We start from the raw sequence: 18,701 nt of genomic DNA, 5'->3' as shown, positions 1-18,701 counted from the left end.
GCAGAAATACCTTTAGATGTTTTATTTATTCTCAGAGTTATAATCTTTTGTAACATAGATATAAGAACTATGACTATAGTTTTGTACACTTTCCTATTTTTTGTGATATATCCTGTTTCAAAATCATGCGGAATATATAAAAGCAAAATAGGACATCGTTGCTTTTGCTAACTGTAATGTTTCATATTTATTTACAATTAATAAGTTTACTCTTTGAAACATAAAAATGTATTTAACATATGTTGCTAATTGTTACCGTTGCAAGACATTCGAACGATGCTATGAATAATCCTCCGCAAGTTAAATGAAATTCTTTAGTTTTTCTTTCCAAAAGAAACAGTATCAGCCTTTGTATATGGGGGGGACACATGTACCAGGGAATGCTGTACCTATAAATTTGATGTATAAATAATGATTCTGTAAGTTTGGTGTGAAAGTTAATAGAGAAAAATATTTTAGATTAAACGATAACTTTATAAAATGACTAAATACTTTAGGTAAGTGCATTTAATAAAATGTCTCTTACGCGGAATTATATACTTCATTATTGTGGTCAATAATATTCTGCCCAATCAAATTGGCCAAAGACACATACATAATAATAATGAATATACTCGCAATAGGAATTATAACTTTCGGTATGTTCTTCCGAATATCTTCAGATGTTACAAGGTCAGAAATCTAAATCATGAATTTTACAATTATAACTGATTCTTGTATTATTCTCTTGGACTATCATTGTATCTTGGACAGTGTATATTGAATTGTTTTCTTTTTTTTAATGAAAATTATTGCTATAATTTGATTTATACCGAGATATAAATGTCCTCAGTACTTGATTAAAAGTATTGATACTACCAGAGAAGATTCCTTTTACAGAGTGAAATAATGGAACTGTATTCCGAGGAAATGTGTAGAAGTACATTCAATATTTGCACACTTACTTGAAAAAAGTTGAGGCTCACAGTAATCACCGAAGTCACTGTTAAACATAAGTACATGGGATCAAACATGGATATTAAATGCTCGGATAATCTTTAAACACAAATATAGTGCTATATATAATACACATGTATATTGTCAGCTGAATATTAATGTGTCACATGAATATTATGAGTTATTGGATATTATTTATGAGTGTTTTTGTATGACATTTAGATAAAATGGTGAAACTCTTTTTTTCTCTAGTTTGATAATAGAATTTAATGATCGTTTCATGTAACAACTATATTGATGACTATTTTTATGATTTAGATATTTATTTTTGTAATACATTGGTAGAAAAGTAAGTAACAAATTAAAGTTCTGATATTAACCTCATAGCTTCCCGATGAATATTTACTGCACAAATTATTTTTTCAGATATCGAAGGTCCTCTCTTTTGATTAATGTCCTTTGAGATGTTTATTCCTATCGCATTTTCGATGCGATAACTATAACAAATATGTATAATGTTAAAGAATAATTTCTTATTTTTCATTGTCTGACAAGAAATATATTTTTTTCGAGTAGGTTTATAATTTTAAATAAATAAACACTATTTCAAGAGAGTTTTATGTCCCAATTTATACCAGGCAATCTTGAACATTCCGCATGTATGTTGTAGATATGCAATCATGAATGTTCCCATCGCTATCCATGCTATTACTCCAAGAATTATAGCTGTATCTATGTGCAGCAGAATTAAGTGGAAAAAGTTTTGTTCACCAAGAATATTCTCGGTTGCTATTTGCAAACGAGGTGGACGAGTTCCGTTTATGGATAAATCCACTTTATAAAAAGCTACTGCAATTTGACTGAGAAAAAAACCGGTTCCTTCGCTACAGAGAGCTACTAAAAAGCAATATTCTTGTTTATATTAATTTTACTTTATGTTTCTGAATGTTTTATCGTCACTAATCGCTTTGCAATCTCTAAATCGATATAAGATATCCAAACAGGAATTCAATTCTTGTTTTCTTTTTTAGTTTTGCGTTTCTTGTAAATTGAAAATGTTAAGGAATATACCAAATCCTACTTATACATGTAATATTTATATTTGTGCTATATATATATACACGAGGTCTGATCAAAATGTTCCGGGGAGTTTTGAATTTCCCGCGCTATACCTATCCGATTAAACACATTTTTGTGTGATGTTGATACACATGTGTAAATTTCAGTAATTTGGATTTGGATGCGTAGTTGCTTTTTGACAGGCATATAAGTAAGATGTATTTTGTTGTGCCTGGCGATTTTTTAAGTTTGAAAATGATGGAACAAAGAATTTGCATTCAAGTTTAAAAATAAAATAAAGTACAGTAAGCTGTTGGAAATGTTGGAGAAGGCTTTCGGACCGTGAAGACGTTGCAGGTAACGAGAGAATTGGACAGTCTAGTACATCACCTATTGATAAAAACATAGAATAAATTAAGAAAATTAAGAAACGTAAGGAGTATTACCTGAAAGTTGTACGCCGTTTGCGTGAAGCAGAAACAAACGATCACAGTTGTGAGAAAACAACTCGTGGAAATTGCACCTATTTACATTTCAATTCTTCTTCGTGAATTTTTGACAAAACCCAACACTGTAGTAATGTCTCAGCTACCGTATTCGCCGCACTTGATCTCCTGCGACTTTTTCCTATTCCCAAAGATGATGAGAATCATGAAAGGGCCACGTTTTGCGACCATAGAAGTGATAAAAGCAAAATTGTTGAACAAGCTGAAGGCTATACAAAAAAGTACATTTTAGAAGTCTTGTAAAAATTGGAAAAAACGCTGGCATAAATGTGTTATAACCGATGGGAACTACTTCGAAGGAAACCATATCAATATTGATGAATAAATAAAGAGTTTTTGAAATAAATAAAAATTGCGGAAAATATTTGATCAAACCTCGTATATTAGTTTTTTCGATAAGTTGGAATTGATTTTGAGTATTTATAATGATGAATATGCTGAAAGGAATATATAATTGTCATTGTATGAAAAGTTTGTTAGTTTATCTTACCAAGAAGTGTGGTCGTATAACGTTTTGCCTCCCAACCATATTGTTGTATTATAGCAATTTCGTTTTTATCTGTTAATTTGGTACATACATGATGAACTTGTTGAAGTAAATTCTTTATCTATTATTATAATAATTCTCATTATTGTGTTTGTATAGATACAAATGAGAGAAGCTTTGTATTTCTAATGTTTTATTTGTTAAGCTTTAATTAGTGGATAATACAGTATTTAATAACTTACACTTTTTATATTAATTCGAAATGCACTGTAATGTACGATCAAAAGCATCAAGAAAAGTGTACGAGATAAAACGGTAACGACAATTTTGGGACTTACTTTCGACATTATTAATGTAGTTACCTGCAAATAATAAATATCTAATACATTTTTATGACAATTATTTGAAGATTTGTTTGTATAGAGCTATTATGTATAGAACTGCTTGATTCATGAAGTATATAAATTAAAATCCTTAAAGTATAATTGTTTTAGTGTATTCAATCAATGGCACTAAATGTTTTTATTTATGGTAATCTTATAAAATTAATTGGTTTTACCTCACACATAATAGCCGTTATTAGAATAATTAAAATTAAAGTCGACTGGAATTGAACCAGTTTTGATTGTTGTAATGGCCATAATGCAATAGACTGCAAAAGAATTCTGTTGAGATTAAAATATTCTGCTTCGAGACAGATCATATCAGCGCGACGTTTAGAACACATGTGACTGCGGGAAAGAAAGTGACGCATATTATTTTCCCCCTCTTCCTTTATCGATCGCACCATTATTCTATCTCATTTTTTTTTTTAGTATAGTTTAAAAGGTAAATTTCTTCAATTCGATGTAATTTGCTGTAAATTATGTGTAATGATGAAATAGGGTGCAGTGTAAATGACTTAACGTTAAGCAATCGATTTAATAATGCATAAAATGTAACATGTGTTTTATTTCATATAAGAAAAAAATGTCATATTAAGATAGGAGAGTATTTCTTAGGAAACGCACGCAGGGATGCTTGTTTCTCTTATTTCCGTTATGATATTCTTTATTATATTCCGCTATGCTTATACGTACGTTCCAATCTTGGAAACATCTACTTTAAAGTATTATCTTATTACTGGTTTAATTGCTGTATAAGAGCAAATAACATTATTTGAAAGATAAATGTTTTATGTGCTTCGCTGTGAAGTTGGTCTATTTTATTTGTTAGCAGATATTTATATTATATATGACTATAGCATAATACTAAAATGTTTGTAATAATATTTGACAAGCATATATGCTTTTAAGAAATATAATGCATTAAATTTGTGATTTGACGCGTAATGAAAATAAAAGTAGTGCAATAATGTGCTCAGTTTTGTTATAACTACTAAACTATAACTAATACCTATAACTAATAAACATAGCAGCATAATACTTTTAATATTGATAAATGTATAATCTTATTGTAATTAATCTTAAAATTATTATTATCTTCTTAGGAGAAAAACCTTTAGATGTTTTATTCTCAGAGTTATAATCTTTTGTATCTTAGATATAAGAAATATGACTATATTTTTGTACACTTTCCTATTTTCTGTGATATATTCTGTTTCATCATCTTGTGGAATATATAAAAGCAAAATAGGACATTGTTGCTTTTGCTAACTGTAATGTTTCATATTTATTTACAATTAATAATTGTACGCTTTGAAATACAAAAATGTATTTAACATATGTTGCTAATTGTTACCGTAGCAAGACACTCGAACGATGCTATGAATAATCCACCACAAGTTAAATGAAATTCTTTAGTTTTTCTTTCCAAAAGAAACAGTATCAGCTTTTGTATATGGAGGGGACACATGTACCAAGAAATGCTGTACCTATAAATTTGGTGTATAAATAATGATTCTGTAAGTTTGGTGTGAAAGGTAATAGAGAAAAATATTTTAGATTAAATAATAACTTTACAAAACGATTAAATAATTTAGGTAAGTGTATTTAATAAAATGTCTCTTACGCGGAATCATATACTTCATTATTGTGGTCAATAACATTCTGCCCAATTAAATTGGCAAAAAACGCATACAAAATAATAATGAGTATACTCGCAATAGGAATTATAGCTTCCGATATGTTCTTCCGAATATCTCCAGATGTTACAATGTCAGAAATCTAAAACATGAATTTGTCAATTATAATTAGGTCTTCTATTATTTTCTTGGACTATCATTGTATTTTGTATTGTATATTTTTATCATTGTATCCTGAACAGTGCATATTGAGTTTTCTCTTTTTCTCTTTTTTAATGAAAATGATTGCTATACTTTGATTTATTGCGAGATATAAATTTCCTCATTACTTGATTACAATTATTGATACTACCAGAAGAGATTCCTTTTACAGAGTGAAATAATAGAATGGAATTCCGAGGAAGTGTACAGAAGTACATTTAAGCAATTTAATATTTGCACACTTACTTGAGAAAAGTTGAGGCTCACCGTAATCACTGCAAACACTGTTAAACAGAAGTACATGGGATCAAACATGGATATTAAATGCTCGGATAATCTTTAAACACAAATATAGATCTATATGTAATACACACGTATATTGTCAGATGAATTAATTTGTCACATGAATGTTATGGGTCATTGGATATTATTTATGAGTGTTTTTGTATGATATCTGGATAAAATAGTGAAACTTTTTTTTCTTTAGTTTAATAATAGAATTTAATGATCGTTTCATGTAACAACTATATTGATGACTATTGTTACGATTTACATAGTTATTTTTGTAATACATTTGTAGAAAAGTAAGTAGCAAATTAAAGTTCTGATATTAACCTCATAGCTTCCCGATGAATATTTACTGCACAAATTATTTTTTCAGATATCGAAGGTCCTCTCTTTTGATTAATGTCCTTTGAGATGTTTATTCCTATCGCATTTTCGATGCGATAACTATAACAAATATGTATAATGTTAAAGAATAATTTCTTATTTTTCATTGTCTGACAAGAAATATTTGTTTCGAGTAGGTTTATAATTTTAAATAAATAAATACTAGTCAAAATTGTTTTATGTCCCAATTTATACCAGGCAATCTTGAACATTCCGCATGTATGTTGTAGATATGCAATCATGAATGTTCCCATCGCTATCCATGAAATTTCTCCAAGAATTATGGCTGTATCTATGTGCAGTAGAATTAACTGAAAAAAGTTGTGTTCACCAAGAATGTTCTCGGTCGCTATTTGTAAGCGAGGTGGTCGAGTTCTGTTTATAGATAAATTCACTTCATAAAAAGCTACTGCAATTTGACTGAGAAAAAAAGCGGATCCTTCGCCAAAGAAGGTTACTAGAAAGCAATATTCTTGTTTATATTAATTTTACTTTATGTTTCTGAATGTTTTATCGTTACTAATCGTTTTACATTCTCTAAATTGATATAAGTTATCCATACAGGAATTAAATTCTTGTTTTCTTTTTTAGTTTCGTGTTTTATGTCAACTGAAAATGTTAAGGAATATGCCAAATACTACTTATACATGTAATATATAAGTTATATTTGTGCTATATATATACACGAGGTCTGATCAAAATGTTTCGGGGAGTTTTGAATTTCTCGCGCTATACGTATCCGATTGAACACATGTTTGTTTGTGATGTTGATACATATGTGTAAATTTCAGCACTTTGGATACGTAGTTTCTTCTTGACAGGCACAGAAGTAATATGTATTTTACTGCTTGGCGATGTTTTAAGTTTGAAAATGACGGAACAAAGGAAAGCATTAAAGTTTGTGTTAAAAATAAAGTACAATAAGATGTTGGAAATGTTGGAGAAGGCTTTTGGGCTGTGAAGACGTTGAAGAGGAGGGGGAGAGTTGGAAGGCCTTGCACATCACCTATCAATAAAAGCGTGGAAAAAATTGAGGAACTTAAGAAACGTAAGGAGAAGTACCTGGGAGTTTTACGACGTTTGCGTGAAGCAGTCCGAAAAAAATGATCCCAGTTGTGGGAAAACAACTCGTAGAAATTGCACCATGACAATGCACTAGCTCACAGTTCAGTTCTTGTTCGTGAATTTTTGACAAAACACAACATTGTAGTAATGCCTTAGCTACCGTATTCGCCGCACTTGGTCCCCTGCGACTTTTTCCTGTTTCCAAAGATGAAGGGGATCATGAAAGGACAACGTTTTGCGATCCTAGAGGAGATAAAGACAAAATCGTTGAACGAGCTGAAGGCTATAAACAATGGTGCATTTTAGAAATGTTTTAAGAATTGGAAAAAACGCTGGCGTAAGTGTTATATCTGATGGGCTCCATATCAATAATGATGAATAAATAAATAAAAATTCTGGGAATTTTTTGATCAAACCTCGTATATAAGTTTTTTCAGTAAGTTGAAATTACTTTTTAGTATCTATAATGAATATGTTGAAAGGAATATATAATTGACATTGTATACAAATTTTATCTTATCTTATCTTATCAGTTAATTTATCTTACCAACAAGTACAGCTGTATAACGTTTTGCCTCCCATCCATACTGTTGTATTATTGCAATTTCGTTTTTATCTGTTAATTTGTTACATGCATGATGAAGTTGTTGAAGTAAATTCTTTATCTATTATTATAATAATTCTCATTATTGTGTTTGTATAGATACAAATGAGAGAAGCTTTGTATTTATATTGTTTTATATTGTTTTATTGTTAAAAATTTTTATTGTACTGAGTGGATGGTACATTATTTAATAACTTACACTTTTTATGTTAATTCGAAATGCACTGTAATGTACGACCAGGAGCATTAAAAAAAATGCACGAGCGAAAACGTTAACAACAAATTTGGGACTTACTTTCGACATTATTAATGTAGTTATCTGCAAATAATAAATATCTAATACATTATTATGAAAATTGTTATGAAGAGGTTTTATGTATAGAGTTATTATGTATAGAACTGCTTGATTCATGAAGTAAATTTTAATTGTTAAACTGTTAAGTTGTTAATTGTTAAATTGTTTTAGTGTATTCAGTCAATGTCATTAAATAGTTTTATTTATGGTAATTTTATAAAAGTATTGGTTTTTACCTGACACATAATAGCGGTTATTAGAATAATCAAAATTAAAGTAGATTGAAATGTAACCAGTTTTGATTGTTGTAACGGCCATAATGCAGTGTATTGCAAAATAATTCTATTGAGATTGAAATATTGTGCTTCAAGACAGATCATGTTGTCGGTACGGTTAGAGCACATATGACTGCAGGAAAGGTAAAGTCGTATATTATCCCCTCTTTTTTTATCGATCGACAAAATATTCCACCTCACTTTTTTTCTAGTATAATTTAAAGAATTTCTTCATTTCGGTGTAAATTGCTGTAGACTATAACGTGCAATTATGAGGTAGGGTGCATGCAGGGTGAATTACTAGAACGGATGACGCTAAGCAATCGATTTAATAATACATAATATGGAACAGGTGCTATGTTTCAGAAAGAAAAAATATTTTTTATTAAAAGATGAGAGTATTTCTTGTGAAACGCACACAGGGCCGCATTCTTTCGCTTCTGTTGTGATAGTCTTTATTTGATTGCGCTTTTCTGATTGTACGTGTCCATTTTGGAAATGTCTACTTTGAAGTACCATCTTACTTGGAGTTAATTGCTATGTAAACACGTAACATTATTTTGAGAAACATAGTTTAGTTTTAATCGATTTCATAAGTTTTTAGTATATTTATAATATTTTGTGTGTCATCGTATATTTAGACGTTCATATTTCGAAAGAATAATCATATTACTAAACTGTTTGTTGTAATTATATGCAATCATATATATATTGATATTATTAAAAAAATATAATATATTAAATTTGTGTGTTGGCTTGTAATCAGAATAAAACAAATATAGTATGTTTAGTTATAACATAATTAATACATACACACATACGCACACGCGTATATGACAGTAGTATTTTTAAATTGGAGTACATTATTATAAGCAAATCATATTTTCGTGATTTTCTTAACAGTAAGAATAGTAAAGTTATTCTATTCTCTCACTCAGAAAACCATAATCTCTCTTTCTCTCTTTGTTACGCAGGCGCGCATGTGTATCTGTAAAAATATTAATTTTTACTTTAAGGAATATATTATCGCTGTTTTCTTTTATGATTAGGTCATTAACTAAATAATGTGTTATGCTGTCGTAAATATGTATAAGCATATGGTTTAGTTTGATTCATTGACATTTAGATGTAATCCGGATTATTTCGTAATGACCTAATACTTTTATTTTATCGCATGAAATTTCTGCATATTTATATTACGATAATTTGTGCAAAATTAATTCTGCTTGTATTGTGGTTTCTAACAAGGATTTTATATGTTTATTTTCATGTGATCAGTTGTCTCAGTTGTAATGTATCCAACGCATCTACTTCATTGTTATCAGTCATTTTATTATTATAAATTAATTGTCAGTCATTGTTAACACAATTTCATGGACCAGTATCTAAATAATTTTCAAGTCGTTCCTATTTTTCGTGACTTTTGTTTGTAGTTCGCCACTTGTCCTGCTTGTTCAGAAAAATGTGTGTTTTATATTTTAAATTTAAAATCTAATACAACAATTTGTCATCGTTTTATCCATCTTACCTGATCATTGCATGGAATATATGACAGTAAAATAAGACACTGCGGTCTTCACTAACTGAAACGGACAATATCTTCCTTTTATTTGTCATATATTATTTTATATTTGTCATATATTATTTATACATTTCATATAAAAGTGTGTGTGTGTGTGTGTGTGTGTGTGTGTGTGTGTGTGTGTGTGTGTGTGTGTGTGTGTGTGTATGTATGTATGTGTTGAGTCAATCAAAAAATTCGATTCGGATGTTTGCATCAAAGTTTACTATGTTACATTTAGTAGAAATAAATAATTTATCAACGAAGTAATCATCATCACTACTAAATCTATAACTAGACATTCTCTACGACATTGCTACCCGTATTACATTTATATGATGTACTACATGTATGACTGATCCAATATTACATGATCTCCCTCTTCCCTCCCTCCCTCTCTCCCACCCTCTTCCTCTCTCTCACGTTCTTTCTCTCTCTCTCTGTCTGTCTCTCTCTGTCTCTTTCATTCTCCCCTACCCGCACCTTCCCGTTCATTCTCTCTCACTCTTACTTTTTACCGTGGCAAAACATTCGAATGATGCTACGAACAGTCCACCGCACGTTAGATGAAATTCTCTACCACCTCTTTGTAATAAAAATAACATCAGTTTTTGTACATGTAGTGGATACATGTACCATTGAACGTTGTACCTATCAGATCACATCAAACAACAAATAAATAATATGATGATTGCGATATCAAGATTTATCAATGTTTATCAAATTTATACATTTACTTATTCTATAAACTATGTTAATTTTTACTTTTGGTTTAAAAGGTTAACAAAGAATCATTATACAGAATATTTATAATTGAATCTAATGAAAATATTTACACCGTTGCAAATACGTGATTATTGTGATCCGTTATATGCTGCCCCATGTAATTGCCGAAGAATAAATACATACTAATAAAAAATATAATTATCATAGGTAAAACAATCTCCGAAATATCATTTTGAAATGTTGCAACCTGAAAAATTTAAGACGAGAGCTTGGATTATACAATAATCAGTGTGAACATCAATAATTACTTTACATGCCTGTTTAATTAATTCCTTTTTTAGCGCTAGTTTTTAGAGATTAAAGTATGTAGAATTAATAAAGTACTATGCATTGATTAATTAAAAATATTATTAGATTATCTACCAGAAAAATTAGTGAAAATATTTCTCGATTATAAAAACAATATTATGAAATATTAATATAGTACATATAAAAACAAAAGAATAACTACATTGGGCACTTACTTGAAAAAGATTAAGACTTAATGAGATTACTGACATTATTACCAAAAAGAAGTATGTTGTATCAAAATTAGATATTAAACACTTAGACAATCTTAAAAAAAAAAATTGCTATTACATGTTTACACAGTCCTTATGTACATACATATCATATATAAGTAATTGTTGAATTACATCATGAGTCTTTGCTGATTAATGAATAACAATTGTTAGTGTTTTGAATACATACAAGGGCGTGATGATACGAAACAGTTGTCAAATTGCAATAAAATTTTATATGTGATCAATATTTTATTTTATATAATTTTACTTTGAATAAAGTTTATAGCGAAAAGTATGCAAAAGACTTTTGGAATGTTTTAAGAAGAACACGAACTTTGTAGCTTGTCGATGAATATTTATGGCACAAACTATACCTTTGTATACCAAATGTTCATTTGTTAAACAAATATTTTGTAACATATCAACTCCCATAGCATATTCGATACGATAACTGTAAATAGTATATCTGTTGAAATTAAATACCAATTTTTCAAATAATGAAGTGTTATGTTTGTTTTGAAATAAATAAATTTTTTCGTTAATTAGTTTATAAACATACTTATAAGTTGAAAAACATGATTTTGCTGAATATGTCTTCTTGTTCATTTTCATACCTAGCAATTCTAAACATTCCGCAAGTATGTTGAAGATACGCAATGAACATTGTTCCTATTGCTATTAATACAGCTACTGCTATACTAATTGCAAGGCTTATGTGAAGTAGAATGAAATAGAGATACTTTTCTTGATCAAGAAAATATTCCATCTTGAGATATAAGTGATGTGATCGAGATTTATTTATAGACAGAATAACATCAAAAATGCCTGGACAAAACTGATTGACAAGAACAGCAAATATGAAACTAGCAGAGAGCGCTAGAAATGTAAAAAATTGTTGTTGAAATTTCCAATATTTAATACTTAAGTCCTTTTACTATATGTACATTGCAAATAATATGTGTTTTCCTCAATTATAATTATAATTGAATTATTCATTATATATAATTATAATGAATTTTAGTTACATTTCTTTTGAAGAATGCTTTATAATTTTATTTAGTTCGTACATAATTTTACTCAATATTGAATATGTTTTTCACTAAAGTTGCATATATATGACGTATCTTTTCTATTCAGAGATTCAATATGCTTTAGTCATAAAAAATTACTATTCATTTATCAGGATTACTTTTACATAACAATATTAAACATTTTGTCACATTTTTATATAGCAAATATATTAGATAAAATTTATAGATAATGATGTATAACATGAAAATTGTAATCTTACCTGTAAGTACTGTCGTGAAACGTTTTCCTTTGTAGCCGTATTTTTCTATAATAGCAATTTCGTTTTCGTCTTTTAACTGCTCACATATATGATGAAGTTCTGTCAGCAAATTTCTCACCTGCCATTTTAACAATTTTTCATGCTGTCCTTATGTATGTTAAAAATAATTTGAAATAGAAAACTGATTTGTTATTATAACATTTCTTCTATCTATCAGATATCCTGGTTTCTATCAACTTACGGTTTCGATGTTGATATAGAACGAGCTATAATGTATCACCACCATGGTGCAAGATAATGCAGAAGACAAAACTTTCACGACAAATTTTGAAGTACATTTTGAAGTTGCAAATGTTGTTATCTGCAATCACTAAATATCATTTAAAATATCTATTAAAAATATCTATTCTTTCTCGCAATTAGCCAATCGTAAATTTTCTCCTTTAAAGTACAGTTTGTTTTACAATCTTCGTCGCATGTAATGTAGAATTTCACGCAATAACAATATAATATAAATTATGTAATGTAAGTAATATATAATAATATATTGAAAGTTGTGCCTTACTTGAAATATGACAGCGGTTGTCAAGATACTAAAGAATAGACTAAACTGAATTCGAGCGAGTTTTTGTTGTTGAAAAGGCCATAATCCAGTAGCTCGCAAAAGAATTTCATTGAGACTAAAATACGGAACTTCAAGACAAATCATTCCGTCGTGACTGTTTGAACACATGTGACGGCGAAGAGCAAGGATGTATTTATTATCCCCTCTTTCACCATCTATCGATTAGAAAATCCACCACTTTTTTTCTAGCATAAATGATCGCATAAATTTCTTTAATTTAGTATAATATGGAACGATTGCGAAATAGTACTGCGATCGGTCTATAGGCAATACAAATTACTCTGGAAGGTGTATGTGTACGTAACTGCCGATCGATTCGGCGAAGGGTGAAATTTAACAGATAATTTAACAGATGTCTTTTTACTATGAAAAGAAATATCATAAAAGAATTACCTTCAGAAGTCCCGCTGACGCATTTTTTCATTCTTGCCGTGCACTTTTATTTTGGTACATGTCTTCTCAACGCATGTACGATCTCTGGTTCGTAATATATCCTTCGTCTTTTAACTTTAACATATCACTTATGGAGTTATCAGTGTGTAAGTAATTGATGACATTGTATAATAAGAAGACATTTGTGCTTATAATTTTCTTTCATGATGTTTGAATCCTTTCACACGTTGTTTAATTATAAAAAAAAGTTTCATTTGACATTTATATGTACTAATCATGAAACACTAAATTATCTTTTGTACTTTTATTTAAGATGGTATGTGTTAGTGTACTGACTTCAGTAAAAATCGAGAAATCAAGGTATGTGAACTTTATTAATTACATTGTTACTGCCAAGTACTACCTGGAGGTGCCCGATTATCTTTTGGCATGAATCGGACACATTCGTCTAAAGCATTACCTACACTCAACGGGATTCTGTTGCACGACAATGTACTGGCATATTCCGCGACAATCGTGGCCCAGATTTTGGCTCATAAACAGATACCAGTGTTTCAACACTTCTGATACTCGCCAGAGTCGGCTTCGACAGACTTCTTTTTATTTCCTAAATTAGAAATGCAAATAAAGAGTGATTGGACGACATCTTTGATATCCAGCGGAATGTGACGAAGGACTTGAAGGCTGTCCCAAAGAAAGACTACTGTAGAATCTTCCAACGGTTGAAAGAACGTTTGCAATGTTGAGGAACGTTGCATTGACATGGAGGAGGGACTATATTAAACATTGTAATTAATAAGATTTATATACCTTAATTTCTCGATTTTTAATAAAGTCAGTCCCAGAAATGTTTAGATTGTATATGATATAAACATAACGTGAGAACTCACGAAAAAATATTAAAACTTTTGCATATATCTAATATATTAAAGAAGACCTCTCAAACCTAATTTATATTAGATGCATGTAAAATTTACTTTTTTAAAACCTTTCACTTTTTAAACCTTTCACTTTTAAAACCTTTTTTAAAATTTACTTTCTTAAAACCCTTTTCACTTTTTTACGTATTTGAAGAGTTGCCATTAAAGTTTATGAAATAAATGTCATTTGTCATGATTCAACGATAACAGTAATTTCGAAAAACAATAGTGAATATAATAAGCAATAAAAAACTATACATGGTTTTTGTATTCAGTCATCTTAGCTTTGGGCTGGAAAGTTTTTTCGCACATGGCATATTCATCCACCTTTGGTGTCTCCGAATTACCACTTATTCCACACACGCACGTGCGCGCGCACACACACGCACACACACGGAGCAGCACTTCTTAACTAAATATATACAATAGTACTTACGAGATATGACTAAGATACGAAAAACTTATTCTTCGCAAAAACTTCAAACTTTACTTGAGAAATGATAGAAAATCATAAAAACGAAAGTGAAGGTTTGAAGGTTAACTATTTTGATGATCGAATTATACATTATATACTTAATATATGTACTTATAAAACTGAAATGTTCAAAAAATAATGAAAACATATATCTAATATAATAATAAGAGTTTATACTCCAAATAAACTTTCCATATGCCAGTAAATTGATATAATTAACTTCAATATATTTATGACCAGACTGGCAATACAATGGTATCAATTACCACTACGTTTCGACCTTAGATTGCGGTCCTTTTCAAGTGAAATTCACAACAGTCACATTCTATAAGATTATCATATTGATAATGATGAAAAATTTTATGATAATCTTATAGAATGTGACTGTTGTGAATTTCACTTGAAAAGGACCGCAATCTAAGGTCGAAACGTAGTGGTAATTGATACCATTGTATTGCCAGTCTGGTCATAAATATATTGAAGTTAATAAGAGTTCATGTTTTATTTTTTTTAGGAGAATAAACTATTTTTCCAATTTTATTATTACAGAATATACATGTATTAAAACTTTAATAATATTACTACTATGTTTCTTAATATTCTGTTCCCATATCATCGTGTCGAATATAAGACAGTAAAGTAAGAGACCGAAGCTTTTACCAACTATAACGATTAATATGTTATCTTCACTTGTAATATATTATTACAAAATTTACTTTACATATTGCATATATTGTTTTCTTTTACCGTAGCGAGACACTCGAAAGATGCGTCGAATAGTCCACCGATAGTCAGTGTAAAAGATTTAACACCTCTTTGTAACAGGAAGAGTATTATTTTTTGTATGTGTAAAGGAGCTTTATACCATTGAACGTTGTATCTATGGAATTACACAATCACAATATACACACTGCGATATGAGGAAAAAATCTATTTCTTATTAATTTTCAAAACACAGATTTGTTTGACAAACAAATCTAATAACTTTAATCTATTTAAGAGGTATACCATATTTTTATGCAAAATTATATATCCCGAAAATATATCTTACACGGTAACATATACCTCATTATTTTGGTCAATAATCTCTTGTCCAACTAGATTAGCTACAAACATATACAAAGTGCAAATAACTACTAGAATAATAGATAATACGAATTCCTGGATGTCTCCTGATGCTATAGTCTGAAAAATCTAAAGATGCCAGTTTTTATATAATTGATTTTTATTATTCCAAACCGTAATTTCAAACATGACTTAAATTATTAAATGCGACATAACTGCTTCGCAATGTGAATATTCCGAAAAAGTAGTTTAACATAAAGAAATATTTTGATAGGCCATATGCGAAAGTATAATAAAGAACGAAATTCAAGATTTTTCTCTTACTTGAAGAAGATTCAGACTGAGACAAGTCACTCCAAATACTATTAAACAGAAATACATTGTGTCAAATCTGCATATTAAAAGATCGCACAATCTTCGAAAACAAAATAATGTTACTGTTTCTATTATCCATTAATTTATCCTTTTGCAAATGTGCTATATTCTATCGTATCGGTACTAACTTCATAGCTTGCCGATGCATTTCTATAGCACGACTTAGCCCAATGAGTATAAAATGTTTATTGTTAATATCTTGTAATTTATTATTTTCCATCGCGCGTTCGATACGAAAACTGTAAGTAATAAACTGGTCGTGAATGTATAAGAGCCTATAATGCAGCGTGCATTTCGTGTTTTCAATTTGAATAGCATTATTTCTATATGTATTTACATACCTGGCAATCATAAACATTCCGCAAGTGTATTGAAAATATGCAATGAACATTGTTCCTGTCGCTGCTGTTATAATTATTCCTATACAAATGGCTATATTTAAGTGAAATAGGATGAAATAAAAGTATTTTTTTTGATTGACAAAATATTCCATCTTGATCTGCAAGTGATATGGTCGAGATATGTTGTTATATACAATATTGTCAAGAATGCTCGACCAACACTGTTTGAGAAGGAGTGCAGACAAAGAGAGAACGCCAAACGCTAAAAGTTGTTAAAAAATATTTGTCAAAATTAGTAGTGTTTAATATTTCCAAATAGTTTTATATCACTTTCCACATTTTTAATTGTGCAAAATTTAATATTTTTAATTAATGTTATGATGTGTTTTATATAGAGAAGAGGAGTTGCTTTTATATTTCTTCTCATTACTCGGTTTTTAGATTTGCTGTGTATTACATAATTATTATATGTGGTACGAATATTTTTCTTTAGTAACATGCTTTGTAAATATATAAAAATGTTATTTTATTAAAAAAGCGTCTTTTACCTTGTTCTTGAGTGTAAGTGGATTGAGTGGAATATATATGTATATGCAATTTTATGTATAAATGTACTAAAATGTTGTCTTACATGTAAGTATAACTGTATAACATCTTGCATTCGAGCCATACTTTTCCATGATTGCTATTTCCTTCTTTTCTTTTAATTCATTAGATATATACTGAAGTTGTATCAATAACTCCTTCATCTGACATTTTAACGATTTTAATGACTGTTTTTATTAATATAAAATTTACACGTAATTTGTAGTATTAATTATTTATTCTAAAATGCTCCTTAAAATATCAACTTACAGGTTTTATGTGAACATAAAATGATACATATTTTGTCAGTGCGACAATAAGGGCAAGTGCAATTGATAAATGTTTGATTATACATTGTGGAGTACATTTTGAAGTTATAAATGTTGTAAGCTGCAAGCAATAACTGTTAGTCTAAAAGTTTTAAAAACATAATTTTTTATATTATTTTTATACGTTTATTTGTTTTGCCATACGTAATAATACTTTAACAATACATTATGCGTAATTATAATTGCACTACTCTAAATCTAAATTTGCATTATTATAATATAGATTACAATAAGAGTATGTTGATAAAAATTTGATATAGACAACAATACACAATTACTGTACACATAACAGTATGAAAATAACATGAAACTTTAAGTACCTACTTGAGATATAATAGCGGCCGTCAAAATTCCCGATAAGAGAGTGAACTGAAGTTGAACGAGTATCGTTTGTTGAAAAGGCCACAATCCAATAGCTTGCAAAAGAATTTTATTGAGATTGAAATACTGAGTTATGAGAGAGATCATTCCGTTTCAATTTCTTGAGTACATATGATAGCGAAGAAAAAAGAAGCGCTTATTATCTCTATTGCTATATTGATCGCGCGACTCTATATACCATAATTTTCTTTTTCAGTTCAAATTGACTGCTCATTTCTTTAATTTAGTATAATACTGAGGAAGATAAGATAGCACCGTGAGAATAGAACGTGTAGGTCAAATTATCCAGTGTAATATATACATTTAAGCAATTTTTGATAGTTAGGGACAAATAAAATTTTAACATATGCCTTTTTCACATAAAAAAGAAATATAATGAAAATATTACTTATAAAAGTCACGCAGGCGCATTTTTTCATTCTTGTGTACTTTTATAATATTTTGATACAAGTCTTCCCAACGTACATACGATCTCTGGTCCGTAATATATTCTTCGTCTTTTACCTTTAACATATAAATTATCGAGTTATCAGTGTTTAAATACTAATTCACATTGTATAATAAGAAGACATTTGTACTTATAAGTTTCTTTCATGATGTTTGGAATATACGTTGTTTAATTATAGAAACATTTCATTTGACATTTATATGTACTAATCATATAACACTCTTTAAATAATCTTTTGTATTTTTACTTAAGATAACCTGCGTTAGTGTACTGACTCCATTAAAAATCGATTCGAGAAATCTAGGTATATGAATTGTAATAATTACATTGTTACTGCCAAGTACTATCTAGAGGTGCTCGATGATGTTTTGGCACGTATCAGACGTATTCGTCCGAAGCATTACGCTGAACGGGATCTTTTTCTGTTGCTCCACAATGTACTGACATATTCTGCGACAATCGTGGCCCAGATTTTGGCTCATAAACAGATACCAGTGTTT

The 18,701-nt window shown here is 29.4% G+C and overlaps 4 protein-coding genes and 4 long non-coding RNA genes across 26 annotated transcripts in view; 5 read left to right on the top strand and 3 right to left on the bottom strand.

Moving 5' to 3' along the window:
• The window catches only part of LOC105286974 (CCR4-NOT transcription complex subunit 6-like), a 601,608-nt gene that overhangs the window by 479,475 nt on the left and 103,432 nt on the right, over positions 1–18,701 (top strand). The gene's annotated exons all lie outside the window — the stretch shown is intronic.
• Positions 1–18,701, top strand: part of LOC105286934 — a 65,682-nt gene that overhangs the window by 12,422 nt on the left and 34,559 nt on the right. The window lies entirely within an intron of this gene.
• On the bottom strand, positions 8–8,885 carry LOC105286929. Of its 6 annotated transcripts, XR_003406705.1 has the most exons (12): positions 8,542–8,885; positions 8,085–8,331; positions 7,753–7,872; positions 7,497–7,614; positions 6,080–6,341; positions 5,828–5,944; positions 5,459–5,549; positions 4,999–5,153; positions 4,729–4,861; positions 3,548–4,643; positions 3,231–3,350; positions 1,968–3,060 (listed from the first exon to the last, which is right to left on the bottom strand). XR_003406705.1 is itself a non-coding variant. In XM_026970651.1 (9 exons), exons 1-9 carry the CDS (start codon positions 3,776–3,778, stop codon positions 124–126), a joined length of 1,275 nt encoding a protein of 424 aa, XP_026826452.1. In that variant the 5' UTR covers positions 3,779–4,678; the 3' UTR covers positions 8–123. The 6 variants fall into 6 exon arrangements, 4 of the variants coding, with proteins under 4 accessions (XP_026826452.1, XP_026826453.1, XP_019889734.1 ...); XM_026970651.1 differs by lacking the exons at positions 4,729–4,861; positions 4,999–5,153; positions 5,459–5,549; ... (4 more) ...; positions 8,085–8,331; positions 8,542–8,885 and adding exons at positions 8–171; positions 257–389; positions 527–681; ... (1 more) ...; positions 1,317–1,433; positions 1,572–1,833 and having other exon boundaries at positions 2,992–3,109; positions 3,548–4,678; XM_026970652.1 differs by lacking the exons at positions 4,729–4,861; positions 4,999–5,153; positions 5,459–5,549; ... (4 more) ...; positions 8,085–8,331; positions 8,542–8,885 and adding exons at positions 8–171; positions 257–389; positions 527–681; ... (1 more) ...; positions 1,317–1,433; positions 1,572–1,830 and having other exon boundaries at positions 2,992–3,109; positions 3,548–4,678.
• LOC113562185 lies at positions 586–1,696 on the top strand. Its single transcript, XR_003406713.1, has 4 exons — positions 586–672; positions 880–1,285; positions 1,363–1,508; positions 1,607–1,696. It is a non-coding gene; the product is annotated as an uncharacterized LOC113562185 (long non-coding RNA).
• LOC113562184 lies at positions 4,555–6,207 on the top strand. Of its 2 annotated transcripts, none has more exons than XR_003406710.1 (6): positions 4,555–4,645; positions 4,734–4,891; positions 5,385–5,575; positions 5,700–5,796; positions 5,874–6,017; positions 6,115–6,207. It is a non-coding gene; the product is annotated as an uncharacterized LOC113562184 (long non-coding RNA). The 2 variants fall into 2 exon arrangements; XR_003406711.1 differs by having other exon boundaries at positions 4,734–4,909.
• On the top strand, positions 6,243–6,914 carry LOC113562186. Its single transcript, XR_003406715.1, has 2 exons — positions 6,243–6,337; positions 6,476–6,914. It is a non-coding gene; the product is annotated as an uncharacterized LOC113562186 (long non-coding RNA).
• Positions 9,086–13,422, bottom strand: LOC105286930. 8 transcript variants are annotated; one of them, XR_003406709.1, is made up of 11 exons: positions 12,830–13,422; positions 12,506–12,634; positions 12,265–12,382; positions 11,588–11,849; positions 11,308–11,439; positions 10,935–11,025; positions 10,521–10,657; positions 10,196–10,335; positions 9,652–9,706; positions 9,324–9,572; positions 9,093–9,111 (listed from the first exon to the last, which is right to left on the bottom strand). XR_003406709.1 is itself a non-coding variant. In XM_020034169.2 (10 exons), exons 1-10 carry the CDS (start codon positions 12,995–12,997, stop codon positions 9,090–9,092), a joined length of 1,245 nt encoding a protein of 414 aa, XP_019889728.1. In that variant the 5' UTR covers positions 12,998–13,422; the 3' UTR covers positions 9,086–9,089. The 8 variants fall into 8 exon arrangements, 4 of the variants coding, with proteins under 4 accessions (XP_019889728.1, XP_011350538.1, XP_026826481.1 ...); XR_003406707.1 differs by having other exon boundaries at positions 9,324–9,569; positions 12,506–12,625; XR_003406708.1 differs by having other exon boundaries at positions 11,308–11,424; positions 12,506–12,625.
• On the bottom strand, positions 15,202–18,187 carry LOC105286932. 5 transcript variants are annotated; one of them, XM_026970690.1, is made up of 10 exons: positions 18,142–18,187; positions 17,697–17,788; positions 17,314–17,454; positions 17,090–17,207; positions 16,459–16,720; positions 16,246–16,356; positions 16,067–16,157; positions 15,729–15,871; positions 15,425–15,557; positions 15,202–15,340 (listed from the first exon to the last, which is right to left on the bottom strand). In XM_026970690.1, exons 1-10 carry the CDS (start codon positions 18,170–18,172, stop codon positions 15,290–15,292), a joined length of 1,173 nt encoding a protein of 390 aa, XP_026826491.1. In that variant the 5' UTR covers positions 18,173–18,187; the 3' UTR covers positions 15,202–15,289. The 5 variants fall into 5 exon arrangements, with proteins under 5 accessions (XP_026826491.1, XP_011350542.2, XP_011350543.2 ...); XM_011352240.3 differs by lacking the exon at positions 18,142–18,187 and having other exon boundaries at positions 17,697–18,132; XM_011352241.3 differs by lacking the exon at positions 18,142–18,187 and having other exon boundaries at positions 17,314–17,433; positions 17,697–18,132.

This window comes from Ooceraea biroi, chromosome 6, assembly GCF_003672135.1.
Source record: "Ooceraea biroi isolate clonal line C1 chromosome 6, Obir_v5.4, whole genome shotgun sequence".
In the NCBI taxonomy this organism is placed as follows: Eukaryota; Metazoa; Arthropoda; class Insecta; order Hymenoptera; family Formicidae; genus Ooceraea; species Ooceraea biroi.
Note: the sequence above shows the minus strand (reverse complement) of the source record. Positions and strands in the feature narration are given on the sequence as shown.

Coding starts and splice junctions, on each gene's coding strand:
- LOC105286930 (XM_026970680.1), bottom strand. CDS start 12,997: ATGTGTTCAAACAGTCACGACGGAATGATTTGTCTTGAAGTTCCGTAT. Junction 11,026..11,307: donor ATTCATCGACAAGCTACAAA/GTTCGTGTTCTT, acceptor TTTTTTTTTAAG/ATTGTCTAAGTGTTTAATAT. Junction 10,336..10,520: donor AATCACGTATTTGCAACGGT/GTAAATATTTTC, acceptor GTGATCTGATAG/GTACAACGTTCAATGGTACA.
- LOC105286929 (XM_026970651.1), bottom strand. CDS start 3,778: ATGGTGCGATCGATAAAGGAAGAGGGGGAAAATAATATGCGTCACTTT. Junction 3,110..3,230: donor TTCGAATTAATATAAAAAGT/GTAAGTTATTAA, acceptor TTATAATAATAG/ATAAAGAATTTACTTCAACA. Junction 172..256: donor CGTTCGAATGTCTTGCAACG/GTAACAATTAGC, acceptor GAAACATTACAG/TTAGCAAAAGCAACGATGTC.
- LOC105286932 (XM_011352240.3), bottom strand. CDS start 17,840: ATGATCTCTCTCATAACTCAGTATTTCAATCTCAATAAAATTCTTTTG. Junction 16,721..17,089: donor TTATACAGTTATACTTACAT/GTAAGACAACAT, acceptor AACAACTTTTAG/CGTTTGGCGTTCTCTCTTTG. Junction 15,872..16,066: donor TCAGTCTGAATCTTCTTCAA/GTAAGAGAAAAA, acceptor TGGCATCTTTAG/ATTTTTCAGACTATAGCATC.